This window comes from Rhinoraja longicauda, chromosome 32, assembly GCF_053455715.1.
Source record: "Rhinoraja longicauda isolate Sanriku21f chromosome 32, sRhiLon1.1, whole genome shotgun sequence".
NCBI lineage: Eukaryota > Metazoa > Chordata > Chondrichthyes > Rajiformes > Arhynchobatidae > Rhinoraja > Rhinoraja longicauda.
The window spans coordinates 28313932-28337222 of NC_135984.1; the positions used below are offsets into that span (position 1 = coordinate 28313932).

General features: G+C 46.9%; 1 protein-coding gene across 4 annotated transcripts in view; it reads left to right on the forward strand.

The window, feature by feature from the left end:
- The window catches only part of acad8 (acyl-CoA dehydrogenase family, member 8), a 65202-nt gene that overhangs the window by 15293 nt on the left and 26618 nt on the right, over window positions 1-23291 (forward strand). For all 4 annotated transcript variants that reach the window (XM_078426692.1, XM_078426693.1, XM_078426695.1 and 1 more), the window contains 2 exons: window positions 6418-6587; window positions 17667-17776. In XM_078426692.1, the coding sequence (XP_078282818.1) occupies window positions 6418-6587; window positions 17667-17776 (280 nt within the window). The remainder of the gene's footprint in view (window positions 1-6417; window positions 6588-17666; window positions 17777-23291) is intronic.

Consider the following 23291-nt stretch of genomic DNA (forward strand, 5'->3'; position numbering starts at 1 on the left):
AAAATGCCACCATGCCGACGAACTCCTGCAGGCCACGCACCGAGGATGGACGGGGAAACCGGCGGATGGCGTCTACTTTGTCCGGCAGGGGAACCGCTCCTTGCGAGGACACACGGTGGCCGAGAAAGTCGATTGTGGCCACGCCAAAGCGGCACTTGGCGAGGTTTATGGCCAACCCGTGTTCGCTGAGCCGCTGGAAAAGCTGCCGGAGGTGGGCACAGTGCTCCTGCCGCGAGCGGCTGGCTACCAACATGTCGTCAAGGTAGACAAATAGGAAATCCAGCCCGCGACACACGCCGTTCATTAACCGCTGAAATGACTGCGCGGCGTTCTTGAGGCCGAACGGCATCCGTACGAACTCGTAGAGTCCGAACGGCGTGATGATTGCCGTCTTGGGTACATCCTCCGGGTGGACCGGGATCTGGTTGTAACCTCGCACCAGATCCACCTTTGAAAATATCGTGGCCCCAGCCAAATGGGCGTTGAAGTCCTGGATGTGGGGCACGGGGTATCGGTCCTCGGCGGTAGCGACGTTCAGCCGCCGATAATCCCCGCAAGGCCTCCAGCCCCCGTTTGCCTTGGGGACCATGTGGAGTGGAGATGCCCATGGGCTGTTGGAAGGGCGGACGATCCCCAAGGACTCCATCGTGCGGAACTCCTGTCGTGCCAGGCGTAGTTTCTCAGGCGGGAGTCGGCGTGCTCGTGCGTGGAGGGGTGGGCCGGTAGTTGTGATATAATGGTACACCCCATGCTTGGGGGTCGACGACCGGAATTGCGGGGCCATAATATCCGGAAAGTCCGCCAGCACCCGAGCGAAATGGGAGTCCACGGACGACAGCGGGCATATAATGGGGTCATTCAGCCGCAACGCGATGGGCTCCATCGTGGCGGAGTGGACCAAGCGCTGCTGCCTGACGTCCACGAGGAGAGAATGCGCCCGCAGAAAATCGGCCCCGAGCAACGGCTGGGAGACGTCGGCGATCGTAAACAGCCACGTAAAATGACTGGCGCCGAAAACGATGTGGACCGTACGGACGCCATATGTCCGAATAATGCTCCCATTTGCCGCGGTGCGGATGGGCCCCCGCTTCCCAGAACGAATGTCCAGCGGCGAAGGGGGCAGGACGCTCAGCTCCGCCCCGGTATCCACGAGGAAGCGGCTCCCGGACCGCCGATCCCAGGCGAAGAGGCGGTGAATCTGGCCGGCCACCGCAGGGACTATTGGTAGCCGGCCCGGGCGTTTTCCGGAAATGTGCACGGCTGGCGGCATTGTCGGGCTGCCGCACCCCAGCGCTGGTGGTAATAACACCAGTACCTCTTGCTGGTGCTGGCTGGAGCCTGCTGGTGTGGGACTGCAGGTGCACGACCCGCAATGGCCACCGGGGGCGATCTCGCAGGCCTCCGGGACGTAGCTGTCACTCCTTCCACAGCTCCCCCGCCCGACCGGAGAAAATCGGGCGCTTCTCGAGTGACGTTAAGCGCACTGACGTCATCACGGCGCGCCGCCCACAGCGCGTCCGCGCGCCTGCCGAGGGCCCGGGTGTCTGCAAAGGAGGCGTCGGTGAGCTGCAGGCGAATGTCGGCCGGCAGCAGGTGCAGGTACGTATATTCAAACATCAGGCACGGTCTGTGACCGTCGAGCAGCGCGACCATCTCCTTCAGGAGGCTAGATGGGCGCCGGTCACCGAGGCCTGGCATGTGGAGGAGCCTTTCGGCCCGCTCCATTCGGGTTAGCCCGTAGGTTTGGAGCAGCAGCTCCTTAAGGGCTTCATATTTACCGTCGGCCGGTGGGTCCTGGAGGAACTCCGTTACCTCTTCGGCCGTGTCCTGGTCAAGGGCTCCCACCAGGTGGAAAAACCGGGTGTTATCCACTGTGATGCCCTGCAGCTGGAACTGGGCCTCCGCTTGGTAAAACCAAACGCGAGCCCGGGTGGTCCAGAAGGTCGGGAGCTTGATTCCTACCGCGTCGACAGCTGGGGCCTGGTCGGCCTGCGAGCCGGACGGGCGGTCGGCTTTTGCTTTTGTGCCCATCCTAATGAATGGACCGTCGAGGTCACCAATGTAGCGCGTCGATAAAGGCAAGGAGCCAGGTATTTCGGGAAGGTATATTTATTGTATCGTGGGTCTCAGACGGGTCTAGTCTGCCGGAATGGCTTGGCGCCCAAACCTTGTCCTTATATTCCTGAGTCCAGGACCGCCTCCCGGGACTGGTCCATTCCCGTGCCGAGGGGTCGGTAGTAGTATGGCCCGACCTTTGGGAGCCGCCACAATATGGTATTATTCCATGAGCAAATTGAGATTATTCTGGCAGACATCTGTCGCGCAGTTTGTAGAAAGGCTATGGTGTATTAAGATTTGTTCATATTGCAAAGATGTGTAATCCCCTGACAGTCTTTTGTAACTACAGTAATTTTGTGTCTGGTCCTTAGTTTTCGGTCAGTGATGAACCCCAGCATCATCCACAGGGATGTTGATGATGGTGACTTGGTATTGAGGTGGTTACACACTCTGGTCAAGAAAGATTTGTCAAGTCAAGTCAAGTCAGGTCAAGTTTATTTATCACATACACATACACGATGTGCAGTGAAATGAAAGTGGCAATGCCTGCGGATTGTGCAAAAAAAGAATTACAGTTACAGCATATAAATTAAAGTTAATACAGAAAAGACAAAATTTAGTCCCTGAAGATATAATAGTTAACAGTCCTGATGGTCTCAGGGAAGAAACTCCGTCTCATCCTCTCCGTTTTCACAGCATGACAGTGGAGGCGTTTGCCTGATCGTAGCAGCTGGAACAGTCCGTTGCTGGGGTGGTAGGGGTCCCTCATAATCTTGCTTGCTCCTCCTTGCTTGCTACACCTCCTGATGTATAGGTCCTGCAGGGGGGCGAGTGTAGTTCCCATGGTGCGTTCTGCCGAACGCACTACTCTCTGCAGGGCCTTCCTGTCCTGGGCAGAGCTGTTCCCAAACCAGACTGTAATGTTGCCGGACAGGATGCTCTCTACAGCCCCAGAGTAGAAGCATTGACGGATCCTCAGAGACACTCTGAATTTCCTCAGCTGTCTAACGTGGTAAAGGCGCTGCTTTGCCTTACTCACCAGTGCGGCAATGTGTGTTGTCCATGTCAGATCCTCTTTGATGTGGACTCCCAGGTATTTAAAACTGCTCACCCTATCCACAGTAGACCCATTTATTTCCAGTGTACGTCCTTGGATGTTGAGACCTTCTAAAGTCCACAATCAGCTCCTTAGTGTTTTTGATATTCAAGAGGAGGCTATTGTCCTGACACCAGAGTGCCAGATCAGCCACCTCCTCCTGGTAGGCCTTCTCATCGTTGTCGGAGATCCGGCCCACCACCACAGTGTCATCAGCAAACTTGATGATGGAGTTTGAGCTGAACGTGGCCCCACAGTCATGTGTGTACAGGGAGTACAGTAGGGGGCTAAGGACGCAACCCTGGGGGGATCCTACGTTCAGGGTGAGGGGGCTAGATGTATGTTCCCCCATCCTGACCACTTGGGGCCTGGCGGTGAGAAAGTCCAGGACCCAGGCACACAGAGGAGTGTTAAGCCCCAGTTCCAGCAGCTTCTCAGCCAGTCTGGCGGGGACTATGGTATTAAAAACTGAACTAAAGTCAATGAACAGCATCCTCACATAGCCCCCCTGGCTGCCCAGATGAGAGAACAGCATCATCCGTGGATCTGTTCGGACAGTATGCGAACTATAGAGGGTCCATGTTGCGAGGAAGGAGGGCACAGATGTGCTTCTTGATTAGTCTCTCGAAGCATTTCATGACAACCGAGGTGAGGGCCACCGGTCGGTAGTCATTCAAGCAAGCTGGAGAGGCATTCTTTGGTACCGGTACAGGCACTCGACATCGACGTGGAGTCCTGGGAGAGTCTTGCAGCTGACCGTACGAGGTGGAGAGGTACCCTGAACCAACATCTCAAAACGGGGGAAGAGAAACTGATGAATGCAGTGGCAGACAAGCGAGCACGCAGAAAGAAGCGCAGCAACTTCAACAGACCAGAGACCACACACAAATGTGACCTTTGCGACAGAGACTGTCATTCCCGCATTGGTCTCTTCAGCCACAAGCGACGCTGCTCTGGCCGAGGTGTGGAGCAAGCAGCCAACTAGGATGCATCACCCATGGTCAGCCATGGGGCGTAAAAAGATAACACACTCTGGTCAGAAATAGGAACAGCCCACGGCGCCTTCACTATCTTGCGACTAATTTATTTGACTTCCAACAGTGACAATGGTCATTCTTTGATCTCGGTGTGACCTTGTGATGGAAGGTCTGTCCTCTCGATTCCCAATGCGTTTCATTGACTTTAATTTTGCCAGGTCTCCTTTGATCAAATTGTATTGTGATATGGACAAAGCGGCCCGCTTGATTTTTACCTCATCCACAACCCTAGGCATTCATTCCCTCCAGATTGGTACCTAAGGTTGCAGCGTACAGCATCTACCACTCCAGCCACTAATGCAGGGGACCCTCTGCCACCAGAGGGACAAGGGCAGTGGGCACACAGTAACTACCAGATTCACCAGAGGCTGGCTCACCAGAATGTTGCATGGATTAGAAGGTATATGCTACAAGGAGAGGTTAGATAAACTTGCATCGTTTCTCTGGAGCACCGGAGGTTGAGGGGAGACCTAACCAAAGTGTATAAAATTATGTGAGGCATAAAAGGTCAGACCTTTTTTCCAGTGTGAAAATGGCAAAGATGAGAAAGCGTAGCTTTAAGGTGTGGGGGAAATTTTAGATAAGATGTGTGGGGCATGTTTGTTTTTACACTGCGAGTGGTTGGATGCAAAGACAGGTTGGTGGTGGAGGCAGGTACAATAGTTGCATTTAACAGGCGTTTATAGGCACATGGATATGCAGTGAATGAATATATATGGATCATGGAAAGGCAGATGAGATTAATGTAGTTTGCCATCATGTTCGGCACACTTTGTGGGCCATAGAGCCTGTTCCTGTGCTGTACTGTTCAATGTACCGCATACAGGTTCCCTTGATATCCACATCTGGAAGTAAAATACTGTTTCCCTGAGGTCACTAGGTCTAGATACCTTCACCACAAGGGCAGCAGTGATTCCAGAAGATGGCTCACCACTGATAACTCAAGTTCATTGGGATATGACTAAACTGTTTCTTACTGGACATATTATACCTTGCTCTGCACTCGCCTACCATGCGGGAGCTTGTCAAAAGCCTTGATAAAGTCCATTTAAACCTCGTTAATCCTCGTTGTCACCTCCTCAAAAATCTCAATCAAGTTCGTGAGACGATTTCCTTACGCACAAAGCCACACTGACTATCCCTAATGAGCTCTTGTCTTTGCAAATGCAGGCATATCCTGTCCCTCAGAATTCACTCCAATAACGTTCTCACCACTGACATTAGATGAGGTTCACCAGCCTGTAGTTCCCTAGCTTGTCCTTGCTGCCCTTCTTACATAAGGAACCCTCCATTCTCCATGTACCTCAACTGCAGCTAAACATAATGCAAATATCTCTGCCAGGAGATCTCTACAATTTCTTCTGCAGCTTCCCACAATGTTCTAGGATGCCCAAGGTCCTGGGTATGCAGTGGGCAGGTTATGATCCATGTGTAGTTCTCAATGAAGTATTTTAAAACTCTGTATTTTTATCATGAATGTCTGCAGCTAAATGATTTTTATCAAGGGTTGGTTTGGTGCTGGGAAGTAATCAAGTATTAATGGTTCCCAATGTACCGACAGCTAGAGGTTGGAGGATCTGGGCTAATGCAGGTGGACACTTGCATCAGTGCTGAGCATGGACAGCAGGCGGGGCAAGCACTGCTGCTTGACTGCAATATGTCTCTGATGTCAGTTCTTTTGCCAACTAAATGAAGTCAAGGCTTCAAAGTGTGATGGAACTGTACCCAATTTTACCATTCATTTATGGAAATCCATTGCAGTTATGGCTTATGACAAGATTTGCATACACTATTTAATGATACTATTCTACTGCCTTTGAACAATGTGGCTTGGTGTCAACATGTACTGTGTCCAAGACGTTATAGTGCTTATCCCTGTGAGAACAATGCCATGTAATCAAAGTATATCTCAGGTGTATACAGACAGAAAATCCTGGAGCTTCCAGCCTGAAGAAGGGTCCTGACTCCAAACGTCGCCTATCCATGACCTCTAGATGCTGCCTGACCCGTTGAATTAAGCCAGCATTTTGTGTTACTCAAGACTCCAGCATCTGCAGTTCCTTGTATCTTCAATGCTATAAATTGTTTTAATTTCACGAATGTGTGCAATAATTCCACACAAAGGATCTTCACATACAGGATATATGGCAGATCAAACAATCTTATTCTATCTGACACTTAGTGGAAAGACGATTATCATTATTCCTGTATTTTAACATTTGATAGGAAATCTTTCCCGTGGAGACGATGAGAAAGGCTGCACAGCTTGGCTTTGGTGGGATCTACATCCGGCCAGACGTTGGGGGGTCAGGACTATCACGAGTGGACACCTCCATCATATTTGAGGCATTATCAACGGGCTGCGCCAGTACCACCGCGTACATGAGCATTCACAAGTAAGTGACGTGGAAAAGACAACCAGGCGACAAGGTTGCTGCTCCTCGCTAGCCTCTGCCAGTACGTTCAGCTGACAGATGAACCCTTCAGGGTGGAGGGAAGAAAAGAACAGCAGCCCCTCAGCTGAAAAGAAGGCATGAGGGGTGGGTTGTCAAGATGATTTTGAAAGTGATGAGTGACTTGGAGAGAAGGGAGTTATAAAGGGATTGCATGGATTGAGGGGTTGGGGCATGCAGGTATTGGGAAGAGCTTAGGGCTGCTTACAGCAGGAGATGGGCAAAGAGGTTTAGGGAAGCTGGAGTGGGCAGGTCATAATTGTATGCACCTATAACACTTCCTCTGGCAGCTCGTTCCATATACCCACCACCCTCAATGTGAAATATTGTCCCTTAGATCCCGTTAAAATCTTACCCCTCTCAACTTAAACCTATGCCCTCTAGTTTTAGAATCCCCTACCCTGGGGAAAAGACTGTTATTCACCTTATCTGGGCCCCTCTTGAGTTTATTTATCTCTATGATGTCACCCTCGGCCACTTACACTTCAGGAAAAAAGATCCAGCCTATCTAGCCTCTGTTTATAACTCAAACCTTCCAAACCTGTTAACATTCTTGTAAATCAGTTTTGAACCCTTTGTAGGTTAATGACATCCTTCCCATACATGTCAACCTGCCCTGAACAGTACTCCAAATGTGCCCGTACAGTGTCGTCTGCTGCTGTAATATGACATCCCAACTCCTGTAGTCAGTACAGGATGAAACTAAACTTCCCAACCCCTTCATCACGTTTACCTTTGACAACACTTTCATAGAACTATGTACCTGCACCACTAGGTTGAAGTTCTTCAACATCTCCAAGGTCCTACCATTTACTGTGAAGGTTCTGCCGTGGTCTATCTGATTAAAATGCAGCACTTCGCATTTATTTGAATTAATCTCCATCTGCAATTTCCTGGTCCATTAACCCAGTTGATTAAGATCCCATTATAATCTCAATGCTTATTATTCCACAAATTTTATTGCCAACTCCAAATTTAGTAACCATGACACCTGCATTCACGTTCAAATTGTTCACATGAGTAACAAAGTGGACCCAACATCGATTCCTGTAACACACCACTCGTTACAGGCCTCCAGTCTGAAAAACAATCCTCTACCACCACCCTCCGCCTCCTTTCTTCAAGCCAATTTTCTGTGAAATTGGCCAGCTCTTTCTGAATCCCATGTAATCCAGCCTTCCAGACTAGCCAACCACGAGGTACCTTTTAACATAGATAATGTCTACCACCCTGATCTCATCAACCTTCTTGGTCACCTCTTCAAAAAACCCATTCAAATTTGTGGGACACTATTTCCCAGATAGAAAGCCACACTGACTATCCCTATTAGTCCTTGTCTTTCCAAATGCATTGAGATCCTGTCTCTCAGATTCTCCTCCAATAACTTACCCATTATTGATGTTAGGCTCCAACTGGACTGTTAGTTCTGTTTAAGAAAAAAAACTGCAGATGCTGGTTTAAATCGAAGGTAAACACAAAATGCTGGAGTAACTCAGTGGGTCAGGCAGCATCTCGGGTGAGAAGGGATTGGTGATGTTTCGGGTCGAGACCCTTCTTCAGGGGAGGGGGCGGGACAAAGATAGAATGTAGTTGTAGTAGACTAGTGGGAGAACTGGGAAGGAGGGGATAGAGAGGGAAAGCAGGGACTATCTGAAGTTAGAGAAGTCAATGTTCATACCGCAGGGGTGTAAACTACCCAAGCAAAATATGCGGTGCTGTTCCTCCACTTTGTGCTGGGCCTCACTCTGACAATGGAGGAGGCCCAGGACAGAAAGGTCAGATTGGGAATGGGAGAGGGAGTTGAAGTGCTGAGCCACGGGGAGATCAGGTAGGTTAAGACAGACTGAGCAGAGGTGTTCAGCGAAACGATCGCCGAGCCTGTGCTTGGTCTCGCCGATGTAGAGAAGTTAGTTTAATTAATTCTCATGTGTATTGTACATTGAAAAGCTTTTTGTTGCGTGCTATCCAGCCAGCAGAAAGACTATTCGTGATTACAATCAAGCCACAGTTTGCTGTTCAAGGAGTTTGCAGGTTTTTCCTTGCAGCCTTTCTTAAATAAAGGCACAACATTAGCCACCCTCTGGTTTTCTGGCACTTCACCCATGGCTATCGATAATACAAATATCACTGCCAGGAACCGCAATTTCTTCCATATCGTCTCACAATCTCCTAGGACAAACTTGATCAGGTCTTGGAGATTTATCCACCTTTATGCATTTAACGATGATCAGAACTTCCTCTTCTGTTATGTGGACCCTCTTCAAGACATCACTATTAACCTCTCTGAGTTCCCCAGCATCGGTCTTTCTCTACAATAAATATAAATGAGAAAAGTATTTTTTAACACCTATAGCAAAACAAAGGTGTTAGTCATTGACCTCAGGAAGTGGTATGATGTACACTCCATCAATGGAGCTGAAATGGAGATTGTTGAGTTCACGTTTCTAGGCATAAATATCACCAACACTTGGTCCTCTTCCTAACATATTGATGCTGCAGCCAGGAAAGCACAGCAAGGTCTCCTTCCATAGAAAACAAAGGAAATTTAGCATGCCTCCAATGACACAATTTCCAGAGATGCACTGTAGAAAGCATCCTCTCAGGATGCATCGAAGGTATCACAAAATGCTGGAGTAACTCAGCAAGTCAGGCAGCATCTCAGGAGACAAGGAATGGGTGACGTTTCGGGTCGAGACCCTTCTTCAGACTGATGTCGGGGGGCAGGACAAAGAAAGGATATAGGTGGAGACAAGAAGACAGTGGGAGAACTGGGAAGGAGGAGGGGAAGAGAGGGACAGAGGAACTATCTAAAGTTAGAGAAGTCAATGTTCATACCGCTGGGCTGTAAGCTGCCCAAGCGAAATATGAGGTGCTGTTCCTCCAATTTCCGGTGGGCCTCACTATGGCACTGCAATTTCCGGTGGCCCTCCCACTCCCAGTCTGACCTTTCTGTCATGGGCCTCCTCCAGTGTCATGGTGAGGCCCACTGGAAATTGGAGGAACAACACCTCATATTTCGCTTGGGCAGCTTGCAGCCCAGCGGTATGAACTATCCAACTTTAGATAGTTCCTCTGTCCCTCTCTTCCCCTCCCCCTTCCCAGTTCTCCCTCTGTCTTCCTGTCTCCACCTATATCCTTTCTTTGTCCCGCCCCCCTGACATCAGTCTGAAGAAGGGTCTCGACCCAAAATGTCACCCATTCCTTCTCTCCTGGGTTGCTGCCTGACCTGCTGAGTTACTCCAGCATTTTGTGATACCTTCGATTTGTACCAGCATCTGCAGTTATTTTCCTACTCTCAGAATGCATCATAGCTTGGTATGGCAGCTGTTCTGCCAAAGACTGCAAGAAATTGCAGAGTTGTGGATGCAGCCCAGTCCATCAACAGACCAGCCTCGTCTCCATTGACTTTATCTACATGCGCAGTGTCAAGAAAGCAGCCAATATCGTCAATGACACCCCAGTCATTGATGGCGGGACTTTCATATGAAGAAAGACTGGATAGACTAGGCTTGTACTCGCTGGAATTTAGAAGACTGAGGGGGGATCTTATAGAAACATATAAAATTCTTAAGGGGTTGGAGAGGCTAGATGCGGGAAGATTGTTCCCGATGTTGGGGGAGTCCAGAACCAGGGGTCACAGCTTAAGGATAAGGGGGAAGTCTTTTAGGACCGAGATGAGAAAACATTTCTTCACACAGAGAGTGGTGAGTCTGTGGAATTCTCTGCCACAGAAGGTAGTTGAGGCCAGTTCATTGGCTATATTTAAGAGGGAGTTAGATGTGGCCCTTGTGGCTAAAGGGATCAGGGGTATGGAGAGAAGGCAGGTACAGGTTACTGAGCTGGATGATCAGCCATGATCATATTGAATGGCGGTGCAGGCTCGAAGGGCCGAATGGCCTACTCCTGCACCTATTTTCTATGTTTCATTCGTTCCCTTTTCTCCTCTCGCCCATTTGGCAGATTATACAAAAGCCTGAAAGCATGTACCACCAGATTCAAGGACCGCTTCTTCTCTGCTATTATCAGGCTATTGAACAGACCTCTCAAAAGCTAAAGCTGTATTCCCGATCCCTCCCAATCTGCCTAGTTGCATTTTTTCAATCTGCATTTTCTCAGCAGCTGTAACACTATTCTGTACCATGTTTCCTCTCTTTTTGCACCATGTATAGTTTTGATTGTACTCGTGAATAAAGTCCTAACCTGCCCAATCTCTGCCTATAGCTCAGGCTCCCGAGTCCTGGGACCATCCTCAATGACAAACAGATGCCGACTGACCACGGGAATATTTCAGGCAACCTGTCCGCGGTGCAGAATTCCTTCAGGTGGTTGATCCCATTGCTCACTGGCACAAGCCTCTCCCAGTGCTGAGTGACCGAATGCCTTTGACATCCAGTGAGGACCTGGCTTGAGACCCTCAGAATCATCCAAAACTATCTAATGGTTGGCACATTTGTAGGGCAGCATGGTAGCCTAGCGGTACTGCCTGACAGCGCCAAAGACCCAGTTTCAATCCTGACTACGAGTGCTTGTCTATACAGAGTTTGTTCGTTCTCCCCGTGATCTGCATGGGTTTTCTCAGAGATCTTCTGTTTCCACCCACACTCCAAAGATGTACAGGTTTGTAGGTTAATTGGCTTGGTATAAAATTAAAAATTGTCCCTAGTGTGTGTAGGGTAGTGTTAATGTGCGGGGATTGCTGGTCGGTTCTGATTCGGTGGGCCAAAGGGCCTGTTTCCGCGCTGTATCTCTAAAACTAAAAACTTCATGAACCAGTGACAAAGTTGGAAGTGCAGGTGGAAAAGTAGAAATGTGTTGAGAGCTGTTGAAATCTAAATATAAACATGGAGTTTATAGAAACAGACTTTGCAAAGAAAGAACAGATAATGAAGCATGAAAATCATTGGAGCCATTGGTCAGCAAGTACAGGAAGGCATGGTCATACAATAATGGTTCTTGGGTGACCAAGGAAATAAAACTCTTCCAATCCATATTTCTGTTCAACTGTCCTTGAAAGTTGTAATTGTTTCTACTTCTATAGCTTCCTTTGGCTGATTATTCCAGGTGCTGACAACCCGACTCTGAAACAGTTGCATCCAAGGTCCCTCTGCAATCTCTTCACTCCCACCTTTAGCCTATGCCATCTAGTTTTAGAATCCTTTGCCCTGGGAAAAAGCTTGTGAATGTTCACTTTATCCATTTCCCTCATGTTTTTGCACACTTCAGTAAGGTCTCACCAAATTGAAGCCGTGGCCAAAAAAGCACACCAATGCTTCTACTCCCTCAGAGGTTCAGCATGCCTTCAGCGCTCATACCACTTGCACAGATGCACCTTATAAAGCATCCTATTGGGGTGCAACACAGCTTGGATTGGCAACAGCTCTGCCTAAGACTGCAGAATTGCACAGTTATTGATGCAGCCGTCAATTATACAAACTTGTCTCTCCCCCGCGACTGTCTACGTCTCACACTGCCTTGGGAAAGTACCCAATGTTCCCTAGGTTAATTATTTGGCTCAATTATTTGTAACATGAATGTAGGCAGACGTATCCCATGAAAATGAGTAGATCATATAGTGCTCTTGCTATAGATATGTAATTTGCTGTTGTTTCAAGAGTGCCAATACTCTGAGCACGTGATTGGCACCACCAGAGTGAACATTGTGCACCATTCTATTCTTAGCCGTGCAAACATATTGGTATCTTGACCTTGCCTAGTGATTTTGTTAAGTATCTGGTTTTAATTGTTGGCCAACGATAGATGAATACAGGCTGGAATAATACTTTGCATGGAAGTAGGTAACTCACCTGAATCCCAGAATCTTGGAACTGAAACATGTCAGGGCATTGTGTGTATTTATTTTCAGAAACAAGAATTGGATAAAAATTACAACTGAGGTTCACGAAATGCAAGGATTTCCTAAGACTCTCAGCTAAACCTACCTTTTTTGTGACAATAATCATGGATCATTTGCAACAACCTGAACTGAAGAAGGGTCTCGACCCGAAACGTCACCTCCCGAGATGCTGCCTGACCTGCTGAGTTACTCCAGCATTTTGTGAATAAATCGATTTGTACCAGCATCTGCAGTTATTTTCTTATACTATTTGAACACAGTAGCCCCCTTCTCTGAAGAGCAATGACATGCCGCTCAGCGGAATACCGCCTGATGGTGACAGGTTCTCTGTTCTCTGCTCTCAGTCACATTTGGACAGGTACACTGCAGGTAGCTTCATGTCACTACACATGCTGCATGGCTGAACGGAAGACTTGATGGATTGGGGCCTGCAGGAGGAAGTCGCTGAGCCAACCCCCTGTTCTTCGGAGCCAGCGAACCTGGCCTGGAAGAGGGAAGCTGCTGTGCCAGTCCCTGCTCATCCACCGCAGACACCGGGAGGATGGAGCCAGTGACGTCCGGGCAAAGAGCGAGGCCGGGAGGAAGGAGAGGAGAGGGAACCAGGGCCTGGCATACTGCGCCCTTGTGGTCGGATGCGGGAGGCAACCCTGGGGAACAAAGGACTGGCGAGGAGAGGGACGTGCAAGGAAAGGGACGGCTGGAGGGCTGCAACAGCCTGGGACATGCCTGGCACAGGCACCTAGATCTGGACTGAGCGTGGACTTTGAACTTGGCGCCAAAACATGGCACCATCTGCATGCGGCTCAGTAGGTGATTCCTGTACACTTGCTAATCGGGGATCGCGGGTATACTCTACTGTACTGTAAGGAATAGAATTTTGCAGTGTTAACAATTAACATAAGTGACAATAAAAAGCACTATTGACTATTGAGGCTGTCAGTTCTAAATCCCTGGCTTCTTACGGTCCATAGCCACTAATCTGTGCTGGAAATACCTCTGTGTTGGTTATGGCTGAAAATACAATCAAGCTCATTGATAATTAATAGACTGTAGTTATTTAATGCTGATGAGGCTAGCTCCATTACACTGGAGCTCTGGAACGTCGGAGATCGAGGGATGACATGGTAGAAGTATTTTTTTAAATGATGAGAGGCAGAGATAGGATAGACAATCAGAACTTTTTCCCCATGGTGGGAATGTCGAACACTAGAGGACATAGCTACAAGGTGAATGGGGGAAAGTTTAATGGAGATGTTTGGGTCAAGTTTGTTCAGTTGTGGGGCCTGAAACGCACTGACAGGGGTGGAGGTGGAGACTGATATCATAGTGTTGTTTAAGAAGCTTTTGTACATGGTACAAAGGTAGGTACGTGTAAGTGCAAGAAGTGACGAGATATGGATCATGTACAGGCAGGTTAGATCAGTTTAACCTGGCACCATGTTCGGCACAAACATTGTGGGTCGAAAAGCCGGTTCCTGTACGGTACTGTTGTATGTTCGATTACTTGTCAGTGATCTGGGCTGACAAGTGATGTAGATAGTCTGTGTGGACAGTGGTTCCTTGGGTACAGTTATTGCCTGACCGTCAAAGAACTCTCACCACAGGAGGTGGGAATTATCCGCTGTCTGCTGAAGCAATACGTAGGCACACACTCCCCTCCCTCTGCTGTCACCCCTTGCTTTTTATTAATTAGAAACATGCCAAGTAAGGGCTTTAGTTAGCTTTACCACTCCCATGCTAATTATCTGCCTTCCACGTCCCTGATGGTGACAATAATAATAATTTTAAAATGTTAACCATTGCCTATCCAGTTAGAATAAAAATGCCAATTCTATCAAAACATTAAAAATAAACCTCTCTTTTATCACATGGGCCTGTTAACACGTAGAAGACCTCGATGTGTTGTCACAGCTCGTACACATCCCTTTAATGTGCTCTGCAGGAATAAGGCACAGTCAGAGCTCGAGATTGTTCCACATGTGGCTGTACTTTATCTTTGGTTTTCTCTAAATTCTTCGGTCTGTGTAGACCGACATCCTTTGCAGTCCCAACCGTCCCATTCCACCTCTCATGCCTATTCAGATTACTTTTGAAGGCAGTGATCGATACCTTTCTACTGTGAATCCTGGATACAATCTTGAGTTTTTAAAGAATTTCCTCAGGCCCTTCCATCACCACCATTGAACATTTGGTCCAAATGTGAAATCTCCTGTGGTCCTCCTGCTGGAACATTTACTCTGGGAACAGCATTGCTCTCTTTCCCCACTCTGAACCAGTCATCATCTTGTACACCTGGTAGATCTCCCAACCTTGTGTCACAGCTCTCCAGTCTAATCCTGCAGCTGAAATCTCCCGCTAGGACCTTCACATACTTCCCAATGTGTGGTGACCAGAACTGATTGCGATGGTCCAGTTGTGTCCGAACCAGTGCCTTGTACAACTTCAATGGAATTTCTATGCTTCTTTATTTAAATTCTTTTTTGATGAATGTCAAAATCCCATTTGTTTTACGAATTAGTCCCCATGTTACAAAACGTGATGATAGCGAGAAAGGGTTTCTAATTTGGAAATATATATTAGATGGAAAACTGGATAGAGTGTTGGCAGATGGAGCTTAATCCCAACAAAGGTAAGAGGACACATTTTGGGAAGTCAAAGAGGAGTAGGGATAAACAAGAGACACTTATGAACATTGATGAACAGAGGGAGCTATGGTCCAAGTCTATGGCTGCTTCAAAATAGCATCATCGGTTGATGGGTGGTAAAGAAAGCATGTAGCATACTTGCTTTCATAGGTCAGGGCACAGAATATATAAGTTGGGATGTTAAGCTGCTACTTTACAAAACACTGGTCAGACTGCACGGTGCATTATGTGCAGTTCTCGACATTACACTACTGGAAGGGTGTAATTGTGCTGGAAAGAGTGCAGTGGAAATTCACCAGGATGGTGCCTGGATTGTGGGAGAGATTGGATCGGCTGGGCCTGTTTTTCCTGGAATGTTGAGGAATGACCTGATAAAGATATATAGGAATATGAGAGATATGGATAGAGTAAATGGACACAATCTTGTTCCCACAGTAGGGGTATCAAAAGCATGAGGCTTAATGTGAAAGGAAAGATTTTTAGAAAATCCACATTGAATTATAACATTGTTTTAAGCATGTTTGTATACTAGTGGTGGGGTTAGTTATCTCTTACCAGGAATGTTGAAAAACTGCACTTTTGTGTTTGCTGTAGGAAGGATTGCATAATGAGTAGGTTTGCAGATGGTACTAAAGTAGGAGGTATTGCAGACAGTGAGGATGTACAATGGGATCTTGATCAGCTGGGCAAGGTTGCCGAGGAATGGCTAATGGATTTGAATTCAGATAAGTGCTGTTACATTTTGGGAAGTCAAGCCAGAGGAGGAACTTCACAGTGAATGACAGGCCCCGGGGAGCATTGTAGAGTAGATGGATCAAGGAGTACATTTACATAGATCAATGAAAGTGGCATTACAGCTAAATAGGGCAATGAAGAGGCTTTTGGCACATTGGCCTTTATCAATCAGGGAACTGAGTATAGAAATTGTGACATTATGTAATAGGTGGTGAGGTGATGTAAGGTATTTACTGTAAGCAACAAACCACCGTTTTTTTAACTTCCACCTCTCTTCCCATGTTCCACCTAACTTGCACCTATTCTCCACTCCATATCCCCTCGCACCCATATTCCTTCCTCTGGCTTCACAATTTTCACCTCTTCTATCCTTATCTCGTATGTTTTTTCTTTTCACCTCTGGCCTTTGTCCAGCCATCTGCCTATCAACCCCCTTCCCTCGCATTGGTATCCACTATCACTTGCCAGGCTTTGTCCTTCCCCTCTTCTCTTTCAGCTTTCTCCCCACCACCCCAACCACAATCAGTTTGAAGAAGGGTCCCGACCCGAAACGTCACCTATCCATGTTCTCCAGAGATGCTGCCTGACCCGCTGAGTTACTCCAGCACCTTTTAACAAGTAACCATGCAGTATAGAGTCTTATCCTCTGTAGTTAACAACTAAACTTATTTCAATTCGTATCAACGTCACTGATGTTTCCTAACCAGAATCATGATACTGTACTAGATCAAGGATACAATGGAGGAGGTAAATGACACCTGAACACTGTTAAAATACAAGGAATGGAAACATTAGGTGAGTGTTGTCCGGAATGTAAAAGTTTAAGTGGTGTTCAAACGAGGTTTCAGCATATTGAAGAGAACTGTTACGATAGTCAAGTCAAGAGGGTTTAATTGACATTTGTACCAACAACGGAATAATGAAATTCTTACTTGCAGCAGTAAATTAGGCCACAGTACTCATAGGCAACAATAAACAAACAAAATTCAATAAATTAATAAACTCCAATGCTATTTGTAAAAAGCCCAAAGTCCTTCGTGCAACCAAGGCAGTTCATAGTTGATAGTTTAGTTAATGTTTTATAGTGTTCAGGAGCCTGGTGGTTGTTGAGGACTGGTCCTTAAACCTGGTTATCATGGTTTTCAGACTCCTATACTTTCTTATCGATGGTAGGAGTGAAATGAGAGTGTGCGTGGGTCCTTGATGATGCTGGCTCTCTTTGAGACAGCACCTCCTATAGATCTCTCTTATAGATCCTTTTGATGTTGGGGAGGTCGGTACCCGTGATGGTAATCTTTAATTCCTGGGCATTAGAGTTGTTGAACCAGGCTGTGATGCAACCAGTCAATATGCACTCTACTATACATCTGTAGAGAAGTTCAAGAGAGTATTCCTCGACATACCGAATCTCCTCTATCTTCTCAGGATGTAGAGGTGTTGATGGGCTTTCTTGATGGTAGAATCAGTTCTGGGCCCAGATAGGTGGAGAGATTCTATATCTGGCTCCAGAACGTCACATCCAGTGCTGTCAGTTCAATTGTGGTTGAATTTGGATCCCACTGCTCTGCATTGAAAATTTGACAGAAATATACTTTTAATTGAATTGTCTTGTTGATTAACTCACTGCAAATGTCTGAGAGAAAAATAAATCATTCATGTATGAATAACCGGTCATGAATGGCGACAGTGTGGCCTGGGTGTTAGATGGTGTGCTGTCTGTTGAGACACCATGTGCGCTGGTGCAACTGAAGCAGCTGACATTAAACGCCGTCTCCTTTGCCTTTGCAGCATGTGTGCCTGGATGATTGACAAGTTTGGGAATGAGGAGCAGCGCCACACCTACTGTCCACGCCTGTGCAGCATGGAGAGCTTTGCTTCCTACTGTCTCACCGAGCCAGGTCTGAGATCTGTGTAAATATCCCACACACAGCACTTCTCTTTACCCACTGTCAACACTGGCAAAGCTCAGGTTTATCCCTGCCTCTGTTGGTTAAAATGTATGCTTCAGCTGTATGAGCTGGTGTGTTCAATATTGCCTGCCAGCCATTTGCAATTGCACCCATTTGTGTGAAATTTCAGAGGCCTGAATGGCACTCAATAAATGAGACAATATTTTGGACTTTGGAAATAATGAAACTGGAATTGGGATAAGTTGTCTGTCTTCACAAGTTTTGATTTTCAGAACTGGAAACTAAGCTGGGGGGCACAGTGGCTCAACGGTAGAGTTGCTGGTTTACAGCGCCAGAGTATATTATATAGACTAGCGATACAGCGTGGAAACAGGCCCTTCGGCCCACCAAGTCCGCACCGACTAGCGATCATCCCGTACATTAGCACCATCCTACACACCAGAAACAATTTACAACTTTTACCAAAGACAATTAACCTGCTAACCTCTATGTCTTGGAAGTGTGGGAGGAAGCCAGAGCACCTGGAGAAACCCCAAGCGGTCACAGGGAGAACATGCAAACTCCGTATAGACAGCACCTGTAGTCAGGATCGAACACAGGTCTCTGGCGCTGTAAGGCAGCAAATCTGCCGCTGTGACCCAGGTTTGATCCTGAGTACGGGTGTTGTCTGCACGGAGTTTGAACGTTCTCCCTGTGGGTTTTCTCCGGGTGCTCCGGTTTCCTCCAAAGATGTAGAGGTTTGTAGGATAACGGGCTTCAGTAAAATTATAAATGGTCCCTAGTGTGTGTAGGATAGTGCTAGTGTACGGGGATCGCTGGTCGGGGGATGACTCAGTGGGCCAAAGGGCCTGTTTCCACATTGTATCTCTAAAGTCTAAGTAAAAGACAAGCAAGGAATTGTATATTTGTATTGCGTGATGAATAGTAACAGCTAATTGGTCATCAAAGGAAAGATGAAGAAATCTAGCAGACTTTAACTTAGTGAAAGGTCTACCAGAGATACAAGAAGAAAGTATGAAAAGAACATGCAAGATATATCAAACCAAATGGTAAATGGGGTGTGAATGTAATAAAGAAATAAAAGAATGGAAAGGAGAATGTAGAAACAAGGAACTTGAGATGCAGGTTGGTACAAAAGGACACAAAGTGCTGAAGTAACTCAGCGGGTCAGGCAGCATCTCTGGAGAACATGGAGAGACGATATTTTGGGTTAGGAGCCTTTGGACTGTTCCTTCTTGTTCCCAAAGGAGAATGTTGCCCATTTGAGCTGTGTGATGGCTGTAATGAGCAAAGCACAAGCGGAGGGATTGAGTCAAAACAGTGACAATGAGGGCTCATCGGCTCATCACACCAATGCTGGCCTTCTCAACCTACACTAATCCTATTTGCCCACATTAGGACCATATACTTAGATGCCTTGCCTATTTAAGTGTATGTGTACATGTCTTACAAGTAGTGGGATCTGATTTCACCACTGGCAGCATATCTCAGATATTAACCAGTCTCTATATGAAGATAATTGTACCCCTCAGAAACCCGTTAAAGCTTCTTCCTCACCTTAAATCTTGTGATTCTTTTTTATTCCTCTGTCATGGGAATTGGGACTCTCCACCCTATCTGTGCCTCTCGTAATCATATTGCTTCTGTCATCTCAGCCTCCTTTGCTCTGGCAAAAACAAGCCTATCTTATCCTATCCAATCCCTCTTCGTAACTAAAATCCTTCAGTGCAGGCAACATCACAACCATTTCCTCTGCACTCTCCCATACATCTTTTAGCACAATCTTTTATACATCTTTTAGCACAATCACATCCTATCAATTTTTGGGGGCATTTTTGAAAAATTCATCTCAGATAGTCCTAGTCTTCTCATTTTCCCCTTTATTCCTTCAAACTGATCTGCTTCAAGTTTCATCCAGTTTTTGAAATTTTTGAATCATACAGTTCAATGATGCTAATGTGCCCATGCAATCATCAAATTCCTAACTATACAGATAGACACTCGAGTCATAAATACCAGAGTCATTTAAGTACAAATGCCAAGAGAGATACAGTATGTAAACAGGTACTTTGACCCATCAAGTCCATGCGTACCATCAACCAACTACACAAATCCTACATTAATCAAAAAAAATTATTTTCTTATTCTCAACAACTCGAAATCCAAATACTACATAAGGGGCAATTTACAGCCGGCAATTAACCTTGCAAGATTCAAGATTCAAGATTCAAGATAGCTTTATTTGTCATCCAAAAAAACGATTTTTTTGGACGAAATTGAGTCACCCACAGTCCAACAATAAAACATTAAATTAGGCAGATGACACAATAAAGCATTAAAATAGGCAAGTTACACAACCCCAAAAACACACAAAAAAAAGAAACATCCATCACAGTGAGTCTCCTCCAGTCCTCTCCTCACTGTGATGGAAGGCCACAATGTCTTTTCCCTTCCCCTGCCGTCTTCTCCCGCGGTCAGGTTGTTGTGGCTGCAGGCCGCACCGAACGGTGAAAGGTCCGCAGCGGGCCGACCCAAGCCCCGCGATCCGGGGCGGGCGAACACGCTGTCGCTGCCGCTGCTGCTGCACGTCGGGGCGGTCGTGGCTTGCCTTGGTATGCTTGCCTTCATTGGTTGGGGCATTTAATATAAGAGTAATTATGTTGGTCATGGATGGCATTGAGAGATTTTTATTTAAGCACATAGATATGAAAGGAATAGAGGGATATGGATCATGTACATGCAGAGGAGATTATTTCAAATTAGTATCATGTTTGGCAGAGTTGTGGGCCAAAGGGCATGTTCATGTGCTGTACTGTTGTATGTTTGATGTTTATTATTATTTAACTGGGCAGGCACAACAGAAGTTTGCCATACAAAGGGATCTGAGTGTTCCCATATATGAAACACAGTTAGTTTGAATGTAAAGCAAGTAACAATACAAGGAAATAGTTTTCTGAAAATACATTGCAGGTTGATAATGTGGTTGATAACGTGCATTTGAGTATTGTGTTCAGTTTTGCCCACTCTCCAATCGGAAAGATGTCATTAAGCTGGAAGGAGTGAAGTTTTACAAGGATGCTGCCAGGACTTTAGGGGCTGAGCTTTTGGTAAAGGTTGGGCAGGCTAGGATTTTATTTCTTGGAGCACAGGAGGCAATAGAAAATCCTGAGGGAAATAGATGGTTGAATGCACAGAGTCGTTTACCAAGGTAGGGGAATCTCGAAGGCAGGTGGCGGCGCCTAACGGCAGCGGCTGACTAGCAGTCTGTCCGTCTTTTTTTTGTTGAGTGTCGGTGTTGGGATGATTTTAATATATATTTTTTTGGTTGTGTATGTGTGGGAGGGGGTGGTGGTGTGTGGGGGGTGGGTGTGGGTGGGTGGGTGTGGGGAACTTTTCTCTTCCTCACGGCGCGGGGTGCGGCTCGGCTGCGGGGCCTAACATCCCCCGGTGCGGCTCGGCCGCTGGACTTTACATCCCGGTGCGGCTTGGCCGCTGGACTTTACATCCCGGTACGGCTTGGCCGCTGGACTTACATCGCCCGGTGCAGCTCGGCTGCGGGGCTTAACACCGCCCGGTGCAACTCGGCTGCGGGACTTTACATCGCCCGGTGCAACTCGGCTGCGGGGCTTAACACCGCCCGGTGCAGCTCAGCTGCGGGGCTTAACACCGCCCGGTGCAACTCGGCTGCGGGACTTAACACCGCCCGGTGCGGCTCGGCTGCGGGACTTTTCACCGCTGGTGCGGCTCGGCTGCGGGACTTAACACCGCCCGGTGCGGCTCGGCTGCGGGACTTTTCACCGCTGGTGCGGCTCGGCTGCGGGACTTAGCTGCGCAAGGCTTGGTCGCGGGCCTTTCATCGCCCGGTTCGGCCGCGAGACGTTTCAGCGCCCGGTGCGGGGACTGTGCGGGTCGGTCGGGGACGAGCTGTCTGTCCGTGGGCGTGGGGAAGAGAGGGGAAGTTTTGTTGCCTCCATCACAGTGAGGGGGTGTTTGGAGTCACTGTGATGGACGTTTGTGTTGGGGTTATGTGTCTTGTGTTCTTTTTTTTTCTATGACTGCTATGTAGTTTCGTTCGGTACTTCGGTACCGAACGACAAATAAAGCTCTGTTATACTGTTATACTGTTATAGCTTTTAGGTGAGATGGGAAACATTTAATAAGAACCTGAGAGGCAACATTTTTTTCAGAGCATCGTGGGTGAATGGAGGTAGCTACCAGAGGAAGTAGTTGGGTACAAGGAACAAGGTGCTGAGGAAGTAGTTGTGACAAGTACAACATTTAAAAGATATTTGGACAGGTATATGGGTTGGAAAGATTTGGAGGGATAAAAACTCCACATGGGAAATGTGGCAAGCTTAGATTAACATCTTGGTTGGCATTGACGAGTTGGATTGGAATGCAGAAAAGTGAGAATTGATTGTGTTGAAGTGCGCAGGAAGAATTTGCTGGAAGTTGATCCTGGAAATGCTGAAGACGATTGATTGGCTGAAAGATACAGCATGGAAACAGGCCCTACAGCTCATCGTGTCCACGCCAACCATTCACATTAGTCATAGGCAGAAGGTGCAAACTCCACACAGACCGTGCCCGAGGTTAGAATTAAACCTGGGTCTCTGGTGCTGTTAGACTGAGCTGTTGTGCTGCCCCAGGGGTGTTACCCCTCAAGGGAGACTGGGAATGTACTTGCTATATAAGGAATTGTCTATTTAAGTTTGAGATGAGGGGGAATTTCTTTTAAGGGTCATAAACCTTGGAATAAAGCTACATCGAAAGTTGTAGAGGGCAATTTATCTTGCATCTTAGCCCTAAGTACATGTAGATGTTTGGACTACAGACTAGTGAAAGGTTATGGGCAGGGAGCTAAGGGCAGCAGGAGGTTCACCGTGATCTGGCAGGGCAGTTTTGTGGCCTCCTCCTGCCTATCAGTTCTGTGCAGCACACACAGGGACTCGGTAGATCACAAGTTTATCTCAATGTTACTGGGGCTTAAAAAGTCAGAATGTGAATGCCAGCTGCAGTCTGTCACATTAAACACTGCAATAATGCTTCAGTCACTGCACCTGCACTTTGCAATACTCAGACATTGTGGAAGTTTACACATGCAAATCCTTTACTTTTTTAAGAGAATAATTTTACTGTTTTAATTTGGAAGTCTGTGGATGATCTAATTGCAGTGTTGAAAGTGGTTGGATTTGATACTTAGAGGCTATTGCTATGGTCAGAAAATCAAACTTTAATCTTAAATTGGAACTTGAACATTTTGGAGTGAAAATAGGAACTGCTACTTTCAAAGTGCAGTGGAAGTCTGGGATTTTCTCCCTAAAAGGCTCTTCTGGCACAGTCTGTTGAAATAGTTACTAATTAATATTTTTGGCATCAAATTATACAGGTCAGAATGTCTAAGAAAGGAACTGCAGATGTGAATTCATACCAAAGATAGACACACAATGCTGGAGTAACTCAGCGGGACAGAATCATCTCTGCCTGACCTGAGTTAATTCAG